Source organism: Bubalus kerabau, chromosome 2, assembly GCF_029407905.1.
Source record: "Bubalus kerabau isolate K-KA32 ecotype Philippines breed swamp buffalo chromosome 2, PCC_UOA_SB_1v2, whole genome shotgun sequence".
NCBI classification, from domain to species: Eukaryota; Metazoa; Chordata; class Mammalia; order Artiodactyla; family Bovidae; genus Bubalus; species Bubalus kerabau.
Genome location: NC_073625.1, coordinates 156,592,319 through 156,618,289, shown reverse-complemented (window position 1 = coordinate 156,618,289; position 25,971 = coordinate 156,592,319). Strand labels below are relative to the sequence as shown.

General features: G+C 38.8%; 1 protein-coding gene across 1 annotated transcript in view; it reads right to left on the bottom strand.

The window, feature by feature from the left end:
- Positions 1–6,889: 6,889 nt before the first annotated feature.
- VEPH1 (ventricular zone expressed PH domain containing 1) overlaps positions 6,890–25,971 on the bottom strand; it is a 258,723-nt gene continuing 239,641 nt past the window's right edge. The window contains exons 12-13 of the mRNA XM_055569246.1: positions 12,324–12,460; positions 6,890–7,273 (exon numbers count right to left, since the gene is read on the bottom strand). Of these exons, the coding sequence (XP_055425221.1) occupies positions 7,037–7,273; positions 12,324–12,460 (374 nt within the window). The 3' untranslated portion in view covers positions 6,890–7,036. The remainder of the gene's footprint in view (positions 7,274–12,323; positions 12,461–25,971) is intronic.

Here is a 25,971-nt window from a genome sequence, read left to right as displayed (position 1 = left end):
ACTGGCGTAAGAGATGCCCAGATAGCTGGCAAAATGTTTTCTGGGTGTGTCTGTGAAGGTGTACCTGGAAGAGATTAGCATTTTGAGTCAGCAGACTGAATAGAGATTCACTTTAACCAACCCAATCCCTTGGGGACCTGAATAGAACAAGGAGAACCATGACTAATAGGGAGGGTAAGCATGCACAAGAGTGGCTGATCTCATACCTTTGAGAATTAATTTATTGGGGCCTTTAAAAAATTTTTTTTTTCTTTTTTTTTTTTTAATTTTATTTTATTTTTAAACTTTACATAACTGTATTAGTTTTTGTTTTTTAACTTCACAATATTGTATTGGTTTTGCCATATATCAAAATGAATCTGCCACAGGTATACATGTGTTCCCCATCCTGAACCCTCCTCCCTCCTCCCTCCCCATACCATCCCTCTGGGTCGTCCCAGTGCACCAGCCCCAAGCATCCAGTATCGTGCATCAAACCTGGACTGGCGACTCGTTTCATATATGATATTATACATATTTCAATGCCATTCTCCCAAATCATCCCACCCTCTCCCTCTCCCACAGAGTTCAAAAGACTGTTCTATACATCAGTGTCTCTTTTGCTATCTCGTATACAGGGTTATTGTTACCATCTTTCTAAATTCCATATATATGCGTTAGTATACTGTATTGGTGTGGGGCCTTTTAAAGCATGTCACAAGATTTTTAAAATTCTTGCATTTGCTCTATGATGTATTGTTCATAAACTTTTACATACAGTTTTGAATACTGTTGAACCTTTAAATTAACACTTACTTTTGATCATTTATTCACTGTTTTTTCCTCCCATTTTTACTCAGTTCTGAAATTGGGATGTGTCTTACAGTCAGTGGTGGTTTGCGATCATCATATATCGGGAATGACTCTGATCAGGTGTCACTTGAACTTGACCCCAGCTCTTTGTGTTGTAACCTCAATTGAATTATGTACATGGTCAACACTACATGTTTAGTGTATAAACTGCTGGTTAGTATGTCTTAACAAATCATACCACGATCTAAAACTTTGAAACAAAAATTTATTGGGTACATAGAAAAGCACAGAAAGGGACTGAAATGAATCGTGACATTACTTAGCCAAAGAGCCATCCGTGGAGGAATGACCACAGTTCCATATGAGACAGGTTTCCACCTTCTCCTGTGCATCCTTCCATTACCAGGTTACACAAGGCCCTATAGCCTTGTATTTGGTTGCTAGCAAAGCAACCAACAAATGTTTTATCTAAGAAAGGAAGACATCAACATGTCATAAAGCCATGTTTCACTCTGTTACTGAAATAGATACCAATCTATAGGATTACATATCACACACCATGCAAAGTACCTAAAGTCAGAAAAAAATTGCTAAATCCCTCAGAATCAATAAAAGACTTTTTGAAGTAAAATACTACTCATTAGATTATTATTAAGGCACTGCATTATAATTTCATTGGTAGGTTTTCTTTTTTCCTTGTGAAATGAAAATGAAAGTCACTCAGTCGTGTCCAAATCTTTGCAACCTCATGGACTACACAGTCCATGGAATTCTCCTGGCTAGAATGCTGGAATGGGTAGCTGTTCCCTTCTCCAGGGAATCTTCCCACCCAGGGATTGAACCCAGGTCTCCTGCATTGCAGGTGGATTCTTTACCAACTGAGTCACCAGGGAAGCCCCAAAATACTGGAGTGGGTAGCCTATCCTTTCTCCAGTGGATCTTCCTGACCCAGGAATCAAACTGGGGTTTCCTGCATTGCAGCTGGATTCTTTACCAGCTGAGCACTGTCAAGCACCTATTAAGATAAAGGTTCTCTGTTGTTCTTGTTTAGTCACTAAGTCGTGTCCAACACTTTGTGACCTCATGGTCTATAGCCCACCAGGCTTTTCTGTCCATGGGGTTCTCCAGGCAAGAATACTGGAGTGGGTTGCCATTTTCTTCTCCAGGGGATCTTCCCAACCCAGGGATCAAACCAAAGTCTCCTGCACTGGTAGGCAGATTCTTTACCACTGAGAGACTGGGAAGCCCCAAAGGTTTTCTGCTGGAGGCTTTTACATGACATTTAAGCCTCATGGCAATTGTACTCCGTAGATAAATTACCCCCAACCCAGAAATGAGAGAGGAGTGATTTTTCTCAGGTTGGTAGTTTAGTCTGGGCAAGAACTAGAACTTGAATCCTCATGTGTCCGTGTGCAGATCCTGTGCTACTTTCTCCAGACTCTGTTGCCTCAGGAGGAATCTCCCTGATTTTCCAACCCATTTTTCTTTCAGAAGCATCGCTGGGGAGGAAGAGCCCCATGAGGTCTACACCCTGGCACTATTCTGGAACAAGACAACATCTGGGGTTTTTCATCTAAAAACTTAGCTTTGGGGAACTAGAAATTCTGAGTAGGGCATTTGTGATTTTTACTTCTTTGCAACACACCTTGAATTCATCTCACATATTCTCTTACCTCATCTCAGAACAGTTTGCTAAAGTAGGGAATGTTTCTTCAACTAAGTAATCTATATTTATGTTTGAGCATAATCATAATAAATAAGCCCCAAAGTAAGCAAATGGAAGATGACCTAGAAATGTCCCTCAACATCACCAGCCAAGGATTTTCTAGAAAACCTAGTGTTAGAAAAATATTGAACCTTTATTTTTACCAAACTCCAAGTTTTTAAGAAATAACAAGATGAGAGCCTCACACATAAACATTTATGTTTCCACAGCTATCTGGGATGAAAAAAGTCAAAATGAAGTAAAAATGAAAACCACTTGAATTTCTGACTATGATTATAATTGTATTCATACCAACATATATAAAGGTTTAAATATGTTTAGAAAGTGTTGTCTTCATAGACTGGGATTAGGAAAAGCAGCCTTCTTGGGAAAGGCCAGTCGGTGGTAAGCCAGCTGGCAACAGGGATGGGTATGCCACAAACATCAGTGAGAAGACAACAATTCTAGAATGCCCAGTGTGGTTCTGAACCCAGGAAAATTTGCCTGCATTTGGAATTATTGCATCATCAATTGAAATCAGAAATATCTTTGTGTGTGTGTGCTCAGTTGCTTCAGTTGTGTCCGACTTTTTGTGACCCAGTGGACTGTAGCCCGCCAGGCTTCTCTGTCCATGGAATTCTCCAGGTAAGAACACTGGAGTGGGTTGCTATGCCCTCCTCCAGGGGATCTTCCTGACTCAGGGATCAAACTCTGGTCTCTGATCAAACTGGCTCAAAGGCTCTGAGAGTTGTGCTCCAAACTAGACACTGCTAGTTAATTAAGTCTCACAAATAATTCTACTCTATTTCTACTTGTCTATTTCAATTTTTCTTAATTGATTAAACTAAGTAGGGTTACTAACCAGGTAGGTTATGAAGGTGACTCATATAAATGAGCTAGTAGATTTTAAAATACTATTTACAGAATTATTTACAATTATGCTTTTTCTCACCCTTTCCCTGCACAACTTCATAGAAGGAGATGTCCCTCTAGTCCAAGGTGAATCACTTGGCTAGACTCTGAATATATGCATGAAGTCACTTCAGTAGTGTCTGACTCTTTGCGACCCTATGGACTGTAGCCTGCCAGCCTCCTCTGTCCATGGGATTCTCCAGGCAAGAATACTGCAGTGGGTTGCCATGCCCTCCTCCAGTGGATCTTCCTGGCCCAGGAATCAAACCCACGTCTCCTGCATTGGTAGGTGGGTTCTTTACCACTAGTGCCACGTGAGAATGTTAAAATTAAATTTACCATCTGAATGTATACATTAAAGTTAAATTTACCAACTGCCCCACCTCTTAAACTGTTGCTTTGGAATTTTCTATCTCAATGAATGCTATCATCAAGCATCAGGCTTCTCCAAAGCACCTTGGAGTCATCAGAGACTCTTTCCTTCCCATTTCTATACTCCAGCTCCATCCAATCCACTAGTGTCCTGTCCAGTTTACAAATTCAATATTCTTCCTGCATTTTCATTCCCCTCCAACCCCTCTGCTACTATATCAGTTTAAGTCCTCACCACCTTCTAGTGAAGTGAAAGTCGCTCAGTTGTGTCCAACTCTTTGAGACCCCATGGACTATACAGTCCATGGAATTCTCCAGGCCAGAATACTGGAGTGGGTAGTTGTTCCGTTCTCCAGGGGATCTTCCCAACCCAGGAATCAAACCGGGGTCTCCTGTATTGCATGCAGATTCTTTACCAACTGAGCAATCAGGGAAGCCCCACCAACCTTCCAAGAACCTCCCAAATCATTTCCCTGCTACAATCCATTCTCTATACCGTGATCAAGATTTTTTCTCTAAATACAAATCTTCTTAAAACCTTTCAGTACATTTCACCATCTTAAGGAAAAAGTTCAAAATATCTAGCATGGACCCAAGCCCTACATGCTACGACCCTGCAGGCCTACAGGAGTATTCTGTACCACTCCCAACAGGTCCCTTATGTTCCAATCCCAGCTGAGGACTTGCTGTTTTACAAATGAACCATGTTCCCTCTTCCTCCTTGGCCTTTGCAAGATGGTTCCCTCTACTGGTCATTTGCTTCTTGTCTGCCCACAACACTCCTGCTAGTCCTTTAAGACAAGTTCATTTTCTAACAATTCTGGGGAACAGTTATAGGAGGCCAAGCTGAATTCCAAGTCACTTACAGTGGTATCTTCTCCTGTGTTTCCTCAGGACCCCGTGCATACCTCCTTCAAGGCACTTGGCCACACAGCATTTCAATTTTTGTTGTACATGTTTGTTTCCTTCACTACACTGTAAACTCCTTGAAAGGAGGAGCTGGATCTTTTATTTTCATATTTCTAGGCTCACCATGGTACCTGCTGCTTGGTAGCAGTTCTCATAAATTGCTGTGGAATACAGGAGATTTCATCCTTCTTCACTTCTAGCAAAGTTATTTTTCCTCTTTCTTTCTGTGTTTTAAACTTCTTTCCCTTAGGTCTAATGCATCCTTAAAACAACAAAACCACTTTCTCCATCTTAGCCCCATGTTTTTGAAAGGGGAGTTCAGTTGTTGTTTTAAACTCTTAGCCTCTTGTTGATTCTTCAATTCACTGAAATTTGACTTTCACATCATCACTCCAATGAAATTGTTCTTGCCAGTGACACAAGTTATTTCTTAGTTGCAAAAGTCATTCTTCATCTTAAGCAATTACTCTCCAGGATTTCATATGACTGATCTCTTTCTTTCCCTTGAAAACCTTGGCTCTTGTGACATTATTTCCTCTGGTTTATAATATCTCTGAATACTAATCAGCCTCCCTTTGCTTAAATGCTGGGTGTCCCAAGGAAGCTTTTATTAATTCTGTTGTCTAACTCTCCATGAGTAATTTCATCTAATTCCACATCTTCAGTGACCATCTCTACATGATGAGCCCAAATTTTGACCTCCCAAACTCTTATTCCCAACTTGTAAGAACTTCCATGACTCACAATAGTCTCAAATTTTACATTTAAACTTAAAATTGAATGGTTCCCTTCCTTAAACTTGGCCCCTTTGTATTTCCTATCCTAGTGAGTTAGCAATAGAGTCAGGGTAGAATTCAGAGTATTAAGTACTTAACATCCTTTCTCCACGTTTCTATATTAGGCTGTGTTTAATAAATTTCAAGGAAAAAACCTGTATGTGTATTACAAGTTAGCTTTTGTATTAGTTATCTATTGCTATATGACAAATTACCACACACACTTAATAGCTTAAAACAACACATATTTATTATCAAAAAGCTTCCATGGATCAGGAGTCCAAGCATGGTATAGCTGGGTTTTCTGCTTAAGGTTTCGCATAATTGCAATCAAGGTGTTGGTGGAGAATGGGCTCTTATCTGAGGCTCAGGATCCTTTTCCAAGCTGCTTACACTGCTTGTGGCAAAATTCATGTCCATGAAGCTGTAGAACTCATGGCAGCTTATTCGAGATCAGCGGGAGAGAGAGAGTCTCTGACTTGTTCACCATTTCAAAGGGCTCATCTGATTAGGCCAGGCCTACCCAAGACCACATCCTCTCAGTTAACTCAGTCAGCTGATTAAGGACCTTCATTACATCTGAAACATTTCCTTCCTTTGCCATGTAATGTAACATAATCATGGGAGAGACTATCCTGTCCTGTTTGCCATATTCTATTAGTTAGAAGCTGTAGGTCCCACCACACTCAGGGGAAGAGATTTTACCCGGGTTTGGGTCATGAAAGGCATTCTAGAATTCTGCCTACCATGATTTAATTCTTTAAATTATGGGTAATGGCAAAAACAAATACATGTTTATAATTTTGAGGTATTAAAATATTGAATGAAAAGAAAGAAAGTATAGAACTTTAAAATCTCAAATTTTAACAGAAATGGCATAAGTTTTGAAGATGGGGAAAATGGTCTTCTGTGTTTAATCCTAGCTTACACTTACTGCCTTGGCAGGAGATATAGCCAAGTAACTAAACTTTAGATCATATTATATGAACCTAAAAGGAATAATCAGATAAGGAGTTATCAAGGACAGATATTTAATTACATAATTGGCTTAATTTGAGAACCATTTTACCAAGTGTAGCCTCCTTTGCATTAGGATAGGATAAATGTAATTATATGTCTGTAAGTAAGTTGTATGGTTTCTTCAGTGTTCTTCAATTTGACTTTTCCTTGTAGGTTTTTTCCTTTTAATACTATTGACTACTTATCATCAGAATTGCCTAATATTTCCTTAGGACAGGCAGTTCAGGTATCTTTTAAAGTTGTTTTCTTATAATGTACAATGCCATAGGTACAGAAGTTTCTAGATCCCTTCTCTCCCCTTTCTGGCTCCATATCATCCATAACTCCTTTTCTTATATGCCTCACAAAGCTGGAGTTAATGCCAATGCCATATGGATCTGAAATGTACCAGGATCCTGCCACTTTTAGTCTTGCTTCCCGGAGAAAACTTTTCCATTGGTGTTTAGTAAAAGACAGCATGACTTGGTGAATTTATTTCCTTTTCTTGACATTGGCAATGATAGTGCCATGCCCGTTATATACAACTGGTATGAGATTGGCTTGCAAATCCCTAGAGATACGTGGTTACTTCTCTACTTTCCCTCTCTTTTGCTTGGGCAACTGCCACATTGATGCACTGGAGCCACTCTTCTGCATTCTTCTCATTCTTGGCCTTGAAAACATAGGTTTTATTGTCTGTGAAAATTTCGAAAGCCCGGGGGAGAGAGCGATCCCTGCGTTTCTTGGCCACAACTTTCACACTCTGTACTTTGCTGAGTTCTATTGGGGCGTCGTCAGGATCATCTTTCTGAAATGCATGGGAAGGAAAGAACATGAGCTGGCTTCCAGAATATAGAAAGATCTCTGGCTCCTGGAGAATTTTCCAAGAGGATCAGAATCTGTTCACTTCATGTGACTTGAGACCTTTGTTATTTTGGGTGCTAAGGCCTTGAATAGTCATGAAAACAACTGAAGAAGTGAGCAGCTGGTTTTTTGTTGTAGTATCTTAAGCTAGAACAAAATAGCCAATTTATAGAAAAGTATTATATGGTGGGACTGGAGAAAATGTTTGATTCATATTTCTTTGACTTAATGCCATTTTCTATTGATATTAACACTGTATTAATAGAGCAAAATGAAGTGTACAATTTGGGGTACTATTAACTAAGAATTTGAGATAATTTTAGAGGCCTGAAATTGAATTTTTCTTTGTGTTACCTCTGAGAAAGAGGTGTTAATTGAATAAACAGGGCTCCAATGTTTAAGTAGATTAAGCTGTTTTTGAAACTTTCTCAATCTTTGAAAGCATGATTTGTCCACAAACATTAAGGGAAGGAATATTTAATGATGTTACGTTTTCTTTGCATTAAAGCAGGTACTTAAGAATCTAACACCAGAGTTGTCAGGCTGGGCTAGCATGAATTTTTTTTTTTTTAAATCAGATACTTTTTTAAAGCAATTTCAAATCTTTAACATCCCTGAGTCCATTTTGTCTGCTGGAGAATGTAGCTGTGGTTGAGAATCTTGCCAACCCTCCTTTCCCTACCTGCCCATTCATAATCACCCTTTTTTCACTTTGCAATGGAAAAACATCTTTTTCACTTATCCCAAACTTTCTATGGTGTATTGTCCACCTTGGAAAAATCTCAGGAGCATCAAACAAAAAGAGCAATTCAAAATACTGATGTCAGAAGAACAGAGCCCAGAAATAAACCCACACACTTCAGTCAATTAATCTTCAACAAAGGAGGCAAGAATATACAATGGGAAACAGATAGTCTCTTCAGCAAGTGGTGTTAGGAAAGTTGGACAGCTGCATGTAAATCAATGAAGTTAGAACACACCCTATCACTATGCATAAAAATAAAATGGATTAAAGACTTGAACATAAGACATGACACCACTAAACTTCTAGAAGAGATCATAGGCAAAGCATTCTTTGACATAAGTTGTACCAATATTTTCTTAGGTCAATCTCCCAAGGCAATAGAAATTAAAACAAAAATAAACAAATATGACCTAATTAAACTTACAAGCTTTTGCAAAGCAAATCATGAACAAAATGAGAAGACAAGTTACAGGATGGGAGAAAATATTTGCAAATGATGCAACTGACAAGGGCTTAATTTCCAAAATGTACGTATAGCTCATACAAGTCAACAACAAAACAAACAATCCAAGTGAAAAATGGACAAAAAACCTAAATAGACATTTCTCCAAAGAAGACATACAGATGGCCACTAGGCACATGAAAAGATGCTTGACATTGCTAATTATTAAAAAACAGCAAATCAAAGCTACAATAAGGTACCATCTCACACCAGTCAGAATGGCCATCCTTAAAAAGTCTAGAAGAAAAAAGTCTAAAAGAAAAGCTGGAGAGGGTGTGGAGTAAAGGGAGACCTCCTGCCCTGTAGGTGGGAATGTAATTTGGTGCAGCCACTGTGGAAAACAGTATGGATGTGCCTCAGAAAACAAAAAACAGAATTATCATATGACTCAGCAATCTCACTCTTGGGGGTAGAAACTATAACAAAAACATACATGCACTCCTTTGTTCATAGCAGCACTATTCACAGTAGCCAAGATAGCCAAGGAAACAATGTAAATGCCCATCAACAGATGAATGGGTAAAGAAGATATGTTACATATATACAATGGAATACTACTCAGCCATAAAAAAGAACAAAATAATGCCATTTGCTGCAAAATGGATGCAACTAGAGATTATCATACTAAGGGAAGTAAGTCTGAAATATAAAGATATATACCATATGATATCACTTATATATGGAATCTAATATCTACAAAACAGAAGCAGTCTTATAGACATAGAGAACAGATCTGTGGTTGCCAAAGCAGAGGGGTTAGAGGAGGGATGGAGTGGGAGGTTGGGATTAACAGATGTAAGCTATTATATGTAGAACAGATAAATCACAAGGTCCTACTGTATAGCACAGAGGACTATCTTCAATATCCTATGATAAAACATTGTAGAAAAAGAATATTTAAAAAGAAGGTATATATATATATATACATATATATAATAAATGTATAACTGAATCACTTTGCTGTACAGCAGAAATTAACACAACATTGTATATCAACTATACTTCAATTAAAAAAAATACTGATGTAAGGGAAGTATCCTTCAACCAAGCATTAAAAAGCATTTAACTTTTAATGTTTAATAACTATTTATTACATTTAATATTATACTTATAGCTTTTCATAAGTAACATATTTTTGAAAGTTAATAAAAGATCTTAACACTTTGAGACTGATGGCCACAAGAAATTAAAATCACTAAATTTAAATATATATACATAGTTTTACTGCAGTCGAAAACGATAGGGTGATCAGGATAAAATGCTATGGGAATGGTAGAACAAAACTATGATTTCAAAGAAACAACCTGAATGCCTCAATTAAAGAGCTAATTTGTATATTTTTTTAAATGGATGGTGTTAGGTGTCAAATTGCAATGGTATTTTTTATTCTATTGGTTGCATTTAAAGGAGAGATGTGTTTTTTTAAATTTTAAAGTGACAATATTTACAATTCAATAGAAAGTATTTTTTCTATTGAATACTATTGTGCAACTGTTTAAACTTATGATAAAAGTATTTACATAAATTAAAATGCTACAAGGTGTTAGGCAGATTTTTCAAAATTTTTTAGGGGATATACAGAATAAAAAGTGAAGATATTTCTATAAGATAATAGCAATACTTTGTTAGTTTAATTTGGTTTATAGTAAGTATCTGACAGTAATAAAATTATGTATTTTAAATTAGATTATAGTAGAAAATTGATACATGTAGGAGGTGAACAAGAAAAAAAAAAAAAGGTTACCAGTGGACAGTAAATCAACTAAGATAGAAACAGACAAGAAATCAAAGGAAACCATTACCTAGCTGTTTGGTGGAGATGAAGACCTTAGAAGGCAAAAGTGAAAAATAACACTATAAGCTTTTAGTTCTTACTTTAAAATGCACATTTTCCTCATTTACAAGAAAGGCCCTCTATGATGCGGCTGAAGCTGCAGCTAGATTGCTGACCACAGCAAGGTTACAGTGTCCCTAAGGATGAGAGGGGTTTTGGTGTGGTCTCTATGCTATATTATAGTATTTCCTAATATTTGAGCCAAATGGTCTGTCAGACTTCTGGAATGTCAAATCATTATCTCCTGATAAAGATGTCAAATAAGTTAGCCAATCATAAAATAGCTTATTCTCTAAATTTTATTAAAGAGCTCTGAATCAAGAAGTATAAAGGTCAGTATTCGAGTTCAGGAAAAACACTCTTATGCATTAACTCTACTCTGTCCCAAGGGATCGGAAAAATCACTACATCTTAACTTCTATTCTGATTTCTTTAACAAAGATAGGAAGTTCAAATGGTCATTTTAAACACTTTAAAAATGCTTCAATGTGAACCTATGCTAAAAAAAAGTTTCCTTACACCTCCAATAACTTTCCAAATTGAACACACCATTACATTTCTCATTCAAAAAGATCTTTAGCCACAGGAAAGTCCATCTGTATATTTTATAAAACACACAGATGAAGAAAGTAACATGAGTTCAAAACAGGTGCCATCAAAATGTTCTTTTTCATTTAAAAAGTTAACGTGAAGCTTTATTAACTAAAAGAACACTGATCAGAATTCATCATAATACAGATACACCATATTTGATTTCTGTTGAGAAGTTCAAACAAATTTGGTAATGAGCGTCCTAAAGATGCAATGCATGTGCTCTTAGTGAAATGTAATTTTTTAGTAATTTAACACTCTCATCAATTAATCCAGACACACTTTGATTTGCTACTGACCCTGTATTTGAGATGTACATGGGAAGCTTGACAGTGTACTCATTTAAGAACATGCTTTGGTGTCACATTGCCTGAATCTAACGCCAGTTTTACCCTTTCTCACCTTACTGGCTCTATCCTCAGACAAGCCCATCAGTCTCTTTGTGCCTCAGTTTCCCCATCTATTAAATGGCAATAACAATGGTGCTGATCTCAAAGAATTGTTCTGAAGATTGTGAGAGGTAATCCTCTGTGGCACATGATAAGCACTGAGAAGTTAATATTATTATATCTCAAAATAGGCAAGAAGTACATCAAGATTTCATGCTCCTTGATCTTGAGTGAGACGAGTTTAATGATAAATAAATGTGATTTGGAAAGAAAGGTATAGCTTTGCATTATTGATTGCAATATAATATTATTTCACAAGTTTCTCACTGAAAATTCAGAATACAGATATTTACTGAGTATCCTACTTCAGATTGAAAATTATATTAAATGAATATTTATTAATTCTTTCAGAATTCTGTTCTATCCATTAACTGAATATTAAATGAAAGATAGTAATATTTTCCCCAAACAAAACTGAGTTTGGTTGACTACATAAAAAGTACTTAAAATAAATCAACCTTTTTTCCTTCTTCCCTGCCTACTATTCCCCTTCCTTAGGTCCCCACGTCCAAATATAGCCTTCAATCATAAAAGAAGTCAGAGTCAAAGCCACATATTTATGTAGGTGATCCACAAGGAAACAGAATGCATGGTGTTCAAGTCAAGATTCCTGGGTAGGCCTTCTGTGGTTCATCTTCTAAAACTTATGTTAACAAAAAAAACCCTTCCATAATAAACTGAGAAGGACAGTAAACCAACTTATGTAGGAATGAACAGAACAGTCAAAAAGGTATGTATAATAAAAAGACACCGTAAAACTGTAAAATGGAGAAGGAAAAATTATTGGCCATTTTACTCCAGACAAAATGCCTATCAGGTTGGCAAAGATCAAGGCTTTAAAAACACAAGTTTAAAGATGGCAGAGGGACTTACAGATTTTCCTTTTTGAAACAGAAGTTGATTTCCAGCCAGTGTAAAATAACGGGTTTTCCACCTTTTGATGAACTTCCATCTGACTTGCTTCTCTTTAAGTTTTCCTTCTATGAGGGGCTGGCCATCTTGATTTATAACTGTTAAAGGTAATATAACAATCAAGCCATTTATTTTTCATTATTCATTTGGCAAGTGATCAAAAGTCAGAATTGTACAGTGAACCAAGTATAAAAGTATACTTGGAAAGTGGCTAAAAAATTATGAATTTGGTTAAGCTTTCCCCCTTTGTCCCTAAAAGAATGCACAGTTTAGATATGATAATGGGAAAGTGTTGAAAGCCCTCACTGAGATTTGCAAAAGGAATATAGTTCACGAAAAGAGCATTTGGTTAGCAGTTTCTTAAGGTTCATCCAGATACTCAGCATTGTTCTTCCTAACTCCTTTGTTTCATGGTATTTTGTTCACACAAACTTTTAGAAATATAGTTTTATAAACAATCACAAACCAAGTATATTTAGCTATTTGCCAGCAAAAGTCAATGTAGTGCAAATATGTGTTTTCATGAATCCTTAACAGCTGCAAAAACAAACTTACCCCACTCTTTTGAACATGATTTTTCCACTCTCTGGAACACACACTCTACCTCCACTCCTCACAGTTAAATCTTCACCTAGTTAAAAACTAATTATTTCATATTTCAACTCAAAACATTGCTTCCTCTGGGAGACTTCTCCCAAACCCAGACCCAACTGACTTTGTCTGCCATATATTCTCAGAGTATCTGGCATGTTTCTTTTCTCAGATATCATCATTCAAAGATGATTATTGGCATTTACCTGATTAATGTCTTTCTTTACCATTCAGCTGAAAGCTCAGTGAGGTCAGGGTCTTTGCTTTGTTCACTATTGTTACATCAGGCCTATCTATTATGAAGTGTGTAAATTTTTGTTGAATTAATGGATTCATTTCACACTGAAGTAGAGTACGTATGATAACACAGAACCACAGAGTTAGAAGATCAATTATGATGTTAGAAGTTTATATGTTGAACTGAATAATTTCATTTGTTTTACAAACTATGTAAGATTCACTCTTCCAATTCATGTAAAAGAATCAGATTTCTGAGGTGTATGACAATATTTATTTATTTACATTAATGTTTGATATTCATAGCACCTTGAAAGTAATGAAATTTGTTAATCACTGTTAAATTTGGACAGTAGCTCTTTGAACTTATGAGCACAACCTGTCCTTCCCATCCATCATTTTTCTTTTCTAATATAGGTTAAATAACTAGCTCAGATGGGGTATTTGTCCATCATGACAGCACTGTCAGGGTAAGAAATAATAAAATATATAGTTTTTATAAACAAATTCTATTAAAGTTAATCTGGCTTTTTTCCCTTCTTGTCTGATGACTAGTCATTGTCATCATCTTCCATTGTCAATCCCAAATTAAGGCTAGTAACAGAAACAATCAGAGAAGGCAATGGCACCCCACTCCAGCACTCTTGCCTGGAAAATCCCATGGACAGAGGAGCCTGGTAGACTGCAGTCCATGGGGTCGCTAAGAGTCGGACAAGACTCAGCGACTTCACTTTCACTTTCATGCATTGGAGAAGGAAATGGCAACCCACTGCAGTGTTCTTGTCTGGAGAATCCCAGGGTTGGGGGAGCCTCGTGGGCTGCCGTCTATGGGGTCGCACAGAGTTGGACACGACTGAAGCGACTTAGCAGCAGCAGCAGCAACAGAAACAATATCTGAAATATATTGTTAGATAGTGATAGTTTATGATGAAGAGAGTGAGTGACTTGGGGTTGATGCAGATGCATGTAAGTGGTCAGGAAAGAGCTTGCACATTCGAGGTGGCATTTGATCTGAGGTGTCAATGATGAGAAATACCTCCCATTTTCTAGCATGCCCCATGGTGGCTAGACTGGGCATAGAGGAGAGTATGCAAAGCACTTGCTTAAGAATCATCGACAATCAATGTTAACAAAATGATCTGTGTTCTGCTAGCAATAATCTATTAAGAGCTTTCTTAAAGGGAGTATGCTCTTTGCAAATTTAAATTTTCCATAAACACAGTCCTTGCTTCCTTTATGCAGCAGGTAAAGCACTTGGGACACCGCGTCTTCCCCAAGTGCTAGAGGTCTTGGGGAAGGTCTAGAGGTCCTAGAGGACTGGGATTTAGATAATATTTAAGCACATGGCTCCTTCTGAATCTGACACTGGGAATTAGCTACAAGAACTTCTCAATGTAGATTAAAATCTCAAGGCAGGTGCAAATGCTTCCCTTGAAGTGTATGTGACCAAAATAGTTGAAGGAACTGTTTGAGACATGAAGTGGCTGGGATAACATACCCACAGACCCACATGCCCACAATGATTGTGAGAGACTCCAGAGAAAATGAAAGGCTTACTGGAAAATGAAAGGATGAAGACTGATAGAGAAATGCTGCTGAGCAAAGAGGACTTCATTGTAGATTCTCACTTCCAGTGAAAGTGGATCCCAGGAAAAAGTCCATGGAAAAGATTTTAGGAAGGAAATTTCAGCAGCATTTTAAACTAGCTGCATGTTAGGACCTTAATTTAGGAATCAGAGTCAACTTCAGGTAATTCTTAAAAGTCAGGCTATTTGTACCTATAGGATTAATTTCAAAACAGTTTCAAAAGGCAAAAAAAGAGAAAAACTATTTCCGCACCCCCTCCCCTCCCACCGCCACCCCGTGGCTATCCTAGGTTCTAAAAAAAGGTTTTTAAAACAATTATGTCTGGCATAAGTGCATTACTGGCCATGCGTTCTTTTAATAGGTCTATTGCCCATTACACGTCCTGGTGAGCAATAATTCTCACATGATATTGCTGTCTCTTCATGGTCAAAATGGGGAACTAATTCTTTCTAAGGATGATCATATTCCACTTGAAAAATAACATGTCAAATGAGACTATGAGGAAATGATCATGTGCCTAAAACTATCTTGCTTGCATGTAATGCATACAAGATATTGAAATATTTTCTCACGTGCCAATTAACACATTATTTCATTCAAAGCATCAGTTTGGCTAAGACATTCTCTACCAACCAGCAACTGTTCCTTTTTAAAATTATCAGTTGGTTAAAAATAATTCAGTTTATGGAATATTTATTTATGAAATAAACTGAAAATAATTCAGTTTATGAAATATTAAACTGAATTCTCTAGTGTAATTGGAACCCATTCCATGTTTATCAACTTAAAAATCTGAGACTGCTAATACAAATGGTTATATATTCATTGTATTCCTTTTGTGGACCAAAACTTGACAACATTTATGTTGATAAAAGATGAAATTTGAAAATGTTAGTCTTACTCAATGAGAAGTTGGTGAATCATATCAGGCACAGATACCTTAGAGCGATAAAGAATATTCCTCTATTGATCTATCAGCCATATCCAGTCATCTCACACATAATTTTGAGCACATGTAAGCTGTAAAGCACTGCGTTTGGATCTGAGGGGATCACGAAGCCCAGCTCAGAGAGAGCTTGAGTTTATCATCTTGTGGTGAGATAAAGCATTTTACAAATTTGACAACTCAGTGTAGAGTTTGGGATATAGAAGCCAAGCATTACAGAACTCAAAGAAAGAAAATTCTACTTCTAGCTGGGAGAGAGTGACATGAGGGCTGGGTCCCTGCTGAAGAAGGGAGAGAGGAACTTGTGGGAGGAGTGCAGAGAAGGACTGGGGTAAGAAGAATGACATGTCAGGGGAAATGTATGAAAGTAAAAAACCTAAAGAAGCTGGAAGAATCAATGAACTCAAAAGCAAGTTTGTAAAGCAATCACTTTGGTCAAAGTCATGAGCTCAAGATGGGGGCTGGGGGGAGGGGTGCCCGTAGGCAATTGAAGATTTTTTTGGTGTAAGATCCAGGAAAGAGATTGGGTATTAGATAATCATAGGGGAGGTCATATTGGACTTTATTTGAAAGCTCTTCTGAATCCCCATTAGAAAAGATCTTGCTTTTCTTAAGGCCTAATCAGGGGCCTAGAGCCTGTGAAGGTCCAGCCGGCACAGGCATGAAGCTTCCTGGATACCAGATGGGATCAGCTGTGGATCAGGCATGGTCATAGCAGGAAACAGGGGCACCTCAAGCTGTTGTGACTGAAGGGACTTAATAAAGGGACTATTTACACAGATGTGGGCACGGTGTAGGAAAGGCACCGTAGTGCTCTGGGGCCAGGAGCCAGGAGGAGGCTCAACACCCCTCTGGCTGAATAGGAAGTTGAAGAGAACAGTTAGAGGCTGTATGCAAAGCACTGCCTGTCTGTGGCTGTGGATGGAGGACAGGGTCAACCTGCAGGGACCAAGCAGGGAGGGATTCGGGAATAAATAAGCAGACCTCACTCTGCTCCCTCCCTCTGATCTCCTGCCAGAATGTAACTGAAAGCCAGAGGTAAGGATACTGGATGCTTGGGGCTGGTGCACTGGGATGACCCAGAGGGATGGTGTGGGGAGGGAGGAGGGAGGGGGATTCAGGATGGGGAGTGTATGTATACCTGTGGCGGATTCATTTTGATGTTTGGCAAAACTAATACAGTGTTTCAGGTTTAAAAATAAAATAAAATTAAAAAAAAAAAAAGGAGACTGGAATACTCTGGAGAGGTACCTATTCTACACTGGGGGTAGGAAGCAGGAAAGCTGCCTGGAGTATATGTGTCTGAGCTGAATTCTGAAGGACAAATGGCAGTGATGCAGGTGAAGTGAAGAGGGATATTCTGAAAAAAGAAGGAAAATAACCTGCAAAGGGCTGAGGCTGACAGAGTGGGCATGCAATGCATTCTAGAAACTATCACTTATTCTTAGTGATGGGAACCTGGTAGGATCGGCAATCAAGAAATGAGGTGTGAGATTCAAGGAGAGACCAATCCTAAAAATCCCTGGACATCATGCAAAGTGAAAGCTAATGCTTTGTAATGAACATGATGAAAAATAAGAATTTCTGTAGTCATACAACTCAAGAGCACAAGAGTTTAGTAATTTAAGGTCTCCACCTTGTATTAAGGTTTATTGCAATTGTGACTATATCCTTGAGTGTGTGTGTGTGTGTGTGTATGCTCAGTTGTGTCTGACTCTTTGCAACTCCATGGACTGTAGCCTGCCAAGCTCCTCTGTCCATGGGATTTTTCAGCCAAGAATACTGGAGTGGGTTGCTATTTCCTACTCCAGGGCATCTTCCCAACTCAGAGATTGAAGCATGTCTCTTGTGTCTGCTGCACTGGCAGGCACATTCTTTACCACCTGCTTCACCTGGTACAGACCTTAGCCAATTATAATTTAGTTACACATAGTGTATTGGATGCCATGTTTTCTCCTTACTATAATAAATCATATAGGGCTGTACCAAAGATTTTCTTTGGTCTAGGCTGAGAGTTGATGGGGTAAGGGCAATGACTTTGGAATCAGATCTTAGCTGAAGTCCAGAAATTGAAACTTAATGGCTGACTGGTCTTGTGCAAGTTATTTAGCCTCACTGAGCTTCAGTTTCCTCTTCTCTGGAGATGTCATGCTTAACAACAGGGCCACCGAGCAGGTTGTTCCCTGCCTAAGAGCACTCAGCTAAGGGGGGTGTAGGGGTTGAAAGTCAGCCGGAATTTTGCTATTTAAGTCATACAGCCCCCCAAGTGGACATCAACCACCATAAATAAAGGCACACAAAATGCTGTAAAAGTTAACAGTAGCCTTGTTTAACTAAGTCCTGCTATCTAATAAGATGTCAACAAATAGTAGTTATTATCATCATGATCATGGTCAACTTCTCTGACTATAACGATGCACAGTTGGTTTTTATAAATACCATATCCTAATGGCCTGAGGATAAAACCTATCTCCTTCCCTCCAATTAAGGATGTAATGAACCTATACTATATTAAAGCATTAGGAATGGTGAGAGAATTCAGAGTAAGACAATAAACCCTTTTAAAGTTCAAGGACTGCAGGCTTTGAACTTGAGGTGTGACAAGCAATTCAAAGAGTCCCAAAAAGAGGTGAACTCTTCTGATTTTGAGTAACAGATCCGTTTGTTCATCACAACGGCCATTTTCAAGCTAATCCAATAATGGATTGGGCTGCATTGGGAATCTTTTCCACATCATTAGTGGTTGCTCCCTTTTGTCCCAGGCTTCCTGCTTATTCTTATGACAGTAGATGCTGACACCCCCACCGCCATTAACTATTATTCACATTGTACTGACTACTATCCACACCCAGAAGTTCCTTATGCTGTGTGCTTCTGGCTCATGCAACTTTTGTCTTAAAAAAGTATTGCATTATGCACAAATAATTAAGATTGTCATAAATTTAATTTGTGATATTTGAATTCTTAGATATTTTTCCTGATTATTAAAGACAAATACCTTCAAAAGAAGGTATAATCTTGAAGAAATAAGTAAATCTCAAATATTTAGTTTTAAAATAAGAACTGAGAAAAAGTATGTCTTTTTTAAAAAAAATTTCCCTTGAAATGACTGCTTCTGAGAATTACAACTCCTATACAGTCTGTGGGGAATTTCTTTCCATGTATTGAGAGTCTCAAGTTTACTCCAATTCCCTTTTATGGTTTTACTGATTTTCTTGTGTGTGTGCCAGGTCTAATAAACCCAACTCTGATTATAGAGGGTACACTTAAAAAGGGGTAGAAGCACTTAGTGAGGAGGCTCTAGGAGCCACATTCAGTAGACTGAGTGTCTGTGGTTTCTGAAATCACTAAGGATCGTTAACGAATGGCATATTTCATATGACTACCCAGGCAGTGTTTAGAGGCCCATATTTCCTTACCAGTAGTGAATAAACAAGGAGGCATAATCCAGCATTGATTTTGTAACATCCTACAAGATGTGTGTGGTCCAAAAAAAGACAGGCAAACTCAATTTGACAGTAGCCCTTTGAGAGCACTTTCACATGTGCCAAATGACTTCCTTTCTCAGTAATCTCATACCCATCAAAATGTAGCTTGCTTTCTAGGCTTCTCTATGAACTGCTGAAATATTGTTCTTAAAAAAAAAAGGCTTTTAGAACTACTATTTTATAAACTTGTAGAGCAGTGTTTCCCAACCTGTGTTCTGAGGAGCACCTATATCAGAATTACGTGCTGGCTTATTAAAATGCAGATTCCAAGGCACCACCCTGAACCTATTGTTTACATAATCTTAGGGTAGGGTGAGGGACCCTGCATTTTAGCAGCATCCCCAGCTGATTCTAACATGGCTCAAGAACTTCTAAGAAATGATAGTAGCTTCCTGGTAGATGACAGTAATAGGCCATACAATATCCAAAATAGTAAAGTGGCAAAACCAATAGTGGGAAAAAAGTTGTTATGAACTTTCCATAAAATTAAAGAATAGGACAGCAGTATAAGATCATGTGGTGAAGTAAGTCAGAAAGAGAAAAACAGATATCGTAAACTAACACATATATATGGAATCTAGAAAGATGGCACTGATGAACCTACTTGCAGGGCAGCAAAGGGGACACAGACACAGAGAATAATAGACTTATGGACATGGCTAGGGAGGAGGGGCAAGGAGAAGGTGGAACCTATGGAGGGAGCAACATGGAAACATACATTCCCATATGCAAAATAAGTAGCCAATGGGAATTTGCTATATGACTCAGGGAACTCAAACTGGGGCTCTGTAACAACCTAGAGGGATGGGAAGTAAAGGGAGAGGGGAGGAATATTCAAGTGGGAGGGACATAGGTAAACTTATGGCTGATTCATGTTAATGTTTGCTAGACACCAACACAATACTGTAAAACAATTATCCTTCAATTAAAAATTAATAAATTTTTTTAAGTTTAAAAAAAAGATCATATGCATGTCCTTGATTTGGGTTAATAGAGCTACGGGGAAAAAATGCTCAGAATCAATGTTTGTGGAATTTGGCTTATTTATTGTTCATCAGTGAAACAAAAATTCTAAGGCCACCTGCTAAGAGGGTAACCTGTTCAATAGTTCTGAGAAGTTAAGTATGGTCACCTTTGGGTCCCTTATGGGAACCTACCAAATAATACTGGCCCACACTTGCCCAGTAATGACTGACAGGGACCAATGGGAAAAGATCAAGCGTGGTAGAAATGAATGGAGAGAACTGCTCAATCTTATTCTTGAACATTGAATAAAAAAGGGTTCCATACACTCTTCCCATGTTGGTCCCATGCTGTCAACTCATTTCTATGATCTCATGGATACGTGTTACTGACATCTGACTGTAGGATGTTAGATGATTTTAAAAGTTGAGTGCTTTTCTGCACTGCCTGGACTTTGTAGAGCTGTGAGGAAAGCTGGGGGAAAATAGATGTGACATACTTGTTTTGGGGCTTCCCTGGTGGCTCAGGCAGTAAAGAATTTGCCTGCAATCCAGGAGACCTGGGTTTGATCTCTGGGTCAGGAAGATCCCCTGGAGAAGGGGATGGCTACCCACTCCAGTTTTCTTGCCCGGAGAACCCCATGGATAGAGCAGCCTGTCGGGCTACAGTCTATAGGGTCGCTCAGTCGGATATGATTGAGTAACTAACACTTTCACTTTCATTTTCATACCTGTATCAGCTCTGTGATAAGGAGAGTCATCTTGTTTGAGCTGTACAAGTTGCATGCATGCATGCTCAGTCGCTTCAGTTGTGTCTAATTCTGCGACCCCATGGACTGTAGCCCCACCAGGTTCCTCTGTCCATGGGATTCTCTAGGCAAGAATACTGGAGTGGGTTGCCATTCCTTTCTCCAGGGAATCTTCCCAACCCAGGGGTCAAACCCGTGTCTCCTGTGTCTCTTGCACTGCAAGCAGATTCTTTACCACTGAGCCACCAGGGAAGCCTGCCATAAGTTACATATGTGTTAGCCATTGTCCCACCTGTATGCATGTACATTCTTGGTTGTTTAAAAGCATTCTAAGGAGTGTCTATACTGTTTTTGTAGAATTATTTAATAAAAACTCCATCTGTTGTGGTTGAACACTTGGCCTCAAACCTTTTGGCAATAAATAGTTTTACAATGTCTGCATTGGAAGTTTTACCTGTAACATATCCACAATAACACTGTATCTGATATATATGTACATACACACAGAATATCTCACTCTCTGTTAAATAAAATGATCTCTCATAGTACTTTTGGGAAGAACTTATTTAAGAAAATACTGCTTAAACAAAGAATATACTTGGCACAAAGATACACTGAAAATGCCATCATATGAATCCCTTTTTCTCTTAAAATGAATTATTGTGAATTCATTAATTTGGCTTTTGTCACCACTTGCCTAAGAAAAATTTTACTAAAAATTTTCTATGGAGATACAAAATTGGTCATTTGCTTATTTGGCAAATATTTACTGACTATCTATAGCATAGGCTACCCACTCCAGTATTTTTGGGCTTCCCTTGTGGCTCATATGGTAAAGAACCTGCCTGCAACGCGGGAGACCTGGGTTGGATTCCTGGGTTGGGAAGATGTCCTGGAGAAAGGAAAGGCTACCCACTCCAGTATTGTGGCCTAGAGAATTCCATGGACAGCCCATGGGGTCACAGAGAGTTGGATATGACTGAGTGACTTTCACTTTCACTATTGTGTGCTAGGGGCTGAGGAGGGGGGCTCCCTCCATAGAACTTGTTTATTAGAGGAAACAGACACTAGTCAGACAATCAAGGCAAAAATCAACCAAACAAAGTAACAACGACAAAAAACAAGATGACAGGTATAACAAGTATTATAAGGAGAGATCTGAAATACTTTGAGGACCTTAGCATTAGTCAGGAGGTTACAGAAAGCTTCCCTAAGGCAGTGAATCTGAGTTGTAATGGGAAAGTTAATATCTACATTAATTAGGTGATGAGGGGAGAAAGGGTGATGCTAGCAGGAGAACAAGAGATCCAAAAGCCCAGGGCAGGAAGACGTGTGGTAAGTATAAGAAACTGAAAGGAGGTCTTTCTGGCCAGAATGGAGAGGCACTGGGGACAAGATGAGGCTGGAGAGGCTAGGAGAGGGCAATGCATCTGAGGCTGTCAGGCGCTGGATGTGGAGTTTGGTTTTTAAGAGCTGTGGGAAGCCGTTGTAAGGTTTTATACAGAGAGTGGTGCCAGGATTTGGGCTTTGAAGAGGTCATTCTGGCCATAGTGTGGCAAGGGGGTTGGAAGGTCCAAGTAGTTCAGTCAGGAGGTTACTGCCATTATTTTAGGCAAGAGGTGATGGTAGTGCAATGAAGAGAGGTGGACAGAGTTAAAAGCACCTGAGAAGGGAAATCCAAATACTGGGTGACAGGCTGGATATGGGTGGGGAGAGGGAATTGGGTGTTTGGCTGATGCCTCAGAGCGAGTGATATTATAATTACTGAAGTGGGGAATGCTGAAAGAAAGTCAGGTGGGTTTTTTTTTTTTTAGGGGGAAGGGTGGGACATTTATGAGTTTTAATTTAAATGAACTGAGTTTGAGGTGTCTTTGAATTATCAAGCAGGAAGAGTCAAGCAGAGAAGGGCAGATACCCATTTGAGAGTTTTGTCACAGAAGCAGTTACTAAAGCCACAGACCCGTGGAGACTGACTAGGGAGAGAGTTATGTTGATGGGAAAAAATGCGCACTGATAATGAATAGCTGGATAGAGGAAGGTGGGCCCAGAAAGGAGGTTGAGAAGGAGTGTCTAGAGTAGGAGCGTCACTGAAGGATGCTGTGTCACAGAAGGTATAGGGAGAAATGCTTGAGGAAGGAGGAACTGGCCAACGGAATTGAACGCTGCTAAAGGCGAGTGACACAAGGACTGAAACATATCCAGTCCTGGAGCCTGCATGACCTGAATGACCATAGAGATAATGGGCTGAGAGGCCAGATTAGAAAGGGTCGAGTCAAGAGGGGCAGGAGGCAAGGAAACACAGGGTGAACAGTGACGACTCTTCTGGCTTTAAAGAGGAGGCGAGAGAGAGGCAACAGGTGAAGAGAAAGGAGATGTTAAGCCAGTTGAAGGTGTTTAAGAGCCCATGGCAGTTTAAGTTGGAAGAAGAAGAAGAGCTCTTTAAAGAGATCTTAAGTACTTTAATTTAAAAAAAACTATGTAAAAATTCTTTAAATCAATGTCACTGTAAATCTGTACAGTGATAGGGACTGATATATTCACTCTGGTCTGCCTTTCTAAAGCATGCTTCTTCTCCTTGGTATTTTGGTCTGACTCAGCTTAGTCTCTTGGTGTAAAAAGACACATTTCAATGCCTGATGATTTGTTTCTGGAAAACCACAGGGTGACTCATGCTTTGCTGCAAGTATACTTTCACTCTATCAAGACAAGATTGTTGTTGACCCAATTTGGAAAGGCAGAAGGATTGATAGTGATGCTGGTTGAAAAATAGAAATTAACCCCTGAAGGGTATTAGGCTGCTTAGCTTATGTCCCATAGAGGCTCACAGGTTATTAGCAAGTTTACTATGAAGTCTGTGTATACATGTGTATTGAAACCTTTTGGTCAAATATTAAAATTGGGTATCCACATGGTGTTGAAGTTTTGTACAGAGCAACCTTTCTTCTCATAAACACTTACTTTGCAAAAGTTGCTATTTCAAGGTTTCAGTTTAGTAAGCTGTTTTATTTTTTTTATTTTTGAGAAAGAATTAGATTTTAAAGTTATGTTTCAAAACAAATCTTATTTCTCCTATTGGCATTCATTACACGATCCATGAATTATTCCATCATCCATCTATATGCCAAGTACTTGTTAAACACTACCGTGTGCCAGATACTGGGTAGGGCGTACAGAGAATAATAATGTATGGTTCTTCCTCCTCTAGTTTACTGTCTAGTGGAGGAGATTGATGGCAACACACTGTGTATACTATAGATGGTGTAGAGAACAAAAGGACAGAGAGGAGGGAGTTTATTCTGTCGGGGTGATTTGTCCACGTTTGCCAATGTATATACACATATGTGCGTATGTGTGCGTCTATGTGTGAAAGAGAGAGGGAGAATGTGAGCATGGGAAAAGCTTAACAGAGAGTCATAGAACAGGCACATGGGAAGAGTGGAAAGGGAAAAGATTTCAGGATAAGGATAATAACTTATTTGAGGTGCTGAGCAGGTATTTGTTTTGTCATTATGTAATTCAAAGTATCTTTGAAAAATAGGCTGGGGTTCAATTTTACCTACTGGGTCATTAACAGTATATATGTGTGAAGATGTGAAGTTATCCTGCCCAACCACTGCAGTGGTTTTGGCTCTCCAACTACGTTTAACATGGAAGACAACATGCCCACATGTTGTAGGAGGGAAGGCATCATAAGACAAACCCAGCCACTGTATAAATCCAAAGTGGGTTTTCTTATGTCACCCATAAAGTTCTGTGAAAGTTGGCACCAAAATTAAATGGAAAACTTTCATGTTAATGGGCCCACAAGGCTATTTACGTCCTACTAGCTGAGGCCTCAGAGATGATCTCATTTAGCCCATTTTTATGTTGGTGTCTGGAGTGGAAAGCCATCTAGCCTAGGCTGAAGGTGTTCTGCAAAGGAGAGCCACCCTGCTGGTACCAGCTGATAGTGTTTGGAGAAAATCTGTTGATAGAGGCCCTTCTCACCCTAATAGCATTTTGAAATCATCTCTATTTGCCCCCATGTGATATAATGGACAGGATGTTCTTGTAACACAAACATTTGAAATCAAGTTCTGAAGAGGAATCATGATGGATGGTTGAGGTCTATCTGAAAAAAATTCTTTCATTCTCTTTTATAGCCTAAGGAGAACTCCTACGGACAATCACATTCAGTGTCTCAATATCCAGTGACTATCCAGTGACTAAGACCCAGGCAAGCGCTCAGATCTACAAGTGCCAAAGATGCAAGTGCCAAAACCAGGACGTCCCTGAGTTGCTTTCTGTAGGGTGTAAGAACAAAGGCATCCCATGTGTCTCAAGAAACAAGAGTGGAAGTGATGATTTAGTTCCTTCTCTTCCTTTAAAAGAATGTGACTGAATAGGCAGCCAGATGTGTTCTAGGACAGTCCAGCTGACTAACTCTTACTGTTAACAGGCACGAGCAGTTCCAGGACACAAGGACTACTGATAGAGGGATTTGTTTGGTTTTCCAGAAATAGATCCTGTTCTGTTCGATCTGTTTGCTCAATCGCTATTTTCTCATTCACGTGGGGTTGATGGGATTGACAATACACACTGACAGGCAAGTCTCTGAGGATTTTTGAGTTATTTCAGGAACTTTCTAACTTTCTACTCTGTGCTTGTATAAAACAATGATCAGAAACTGAATCAGCAATTGGAGGAATTGGAAATAGCTTCTATGTAATCGTGTCCTACGTGTAATCAGGACATGATTCCCGCACATTCCCATACCAAAACCCCTGCTTGTGTTTGAGAGGATTAAGTCATCAGAGAGGTGGCTCACTCCTTGATCTTTCCAATATATTATAATATTATGAAATAATTGTTCTTGCGGTTTTCAATATGCCATGCCTTTAACTTGGATTTGCCCTAGAGATTGAAATTTCAGGCTCAAGAATTGACCTGGATTAAAATGCTAGTTGTACTTATTAGTAGCTGTGTGACCTTAGAAAAAGCACTTGACCTTTCTCTGTTTCAGTATCTTAATCTGAAAAATGGACTCAATAATGGTGAGAAAAACGCATG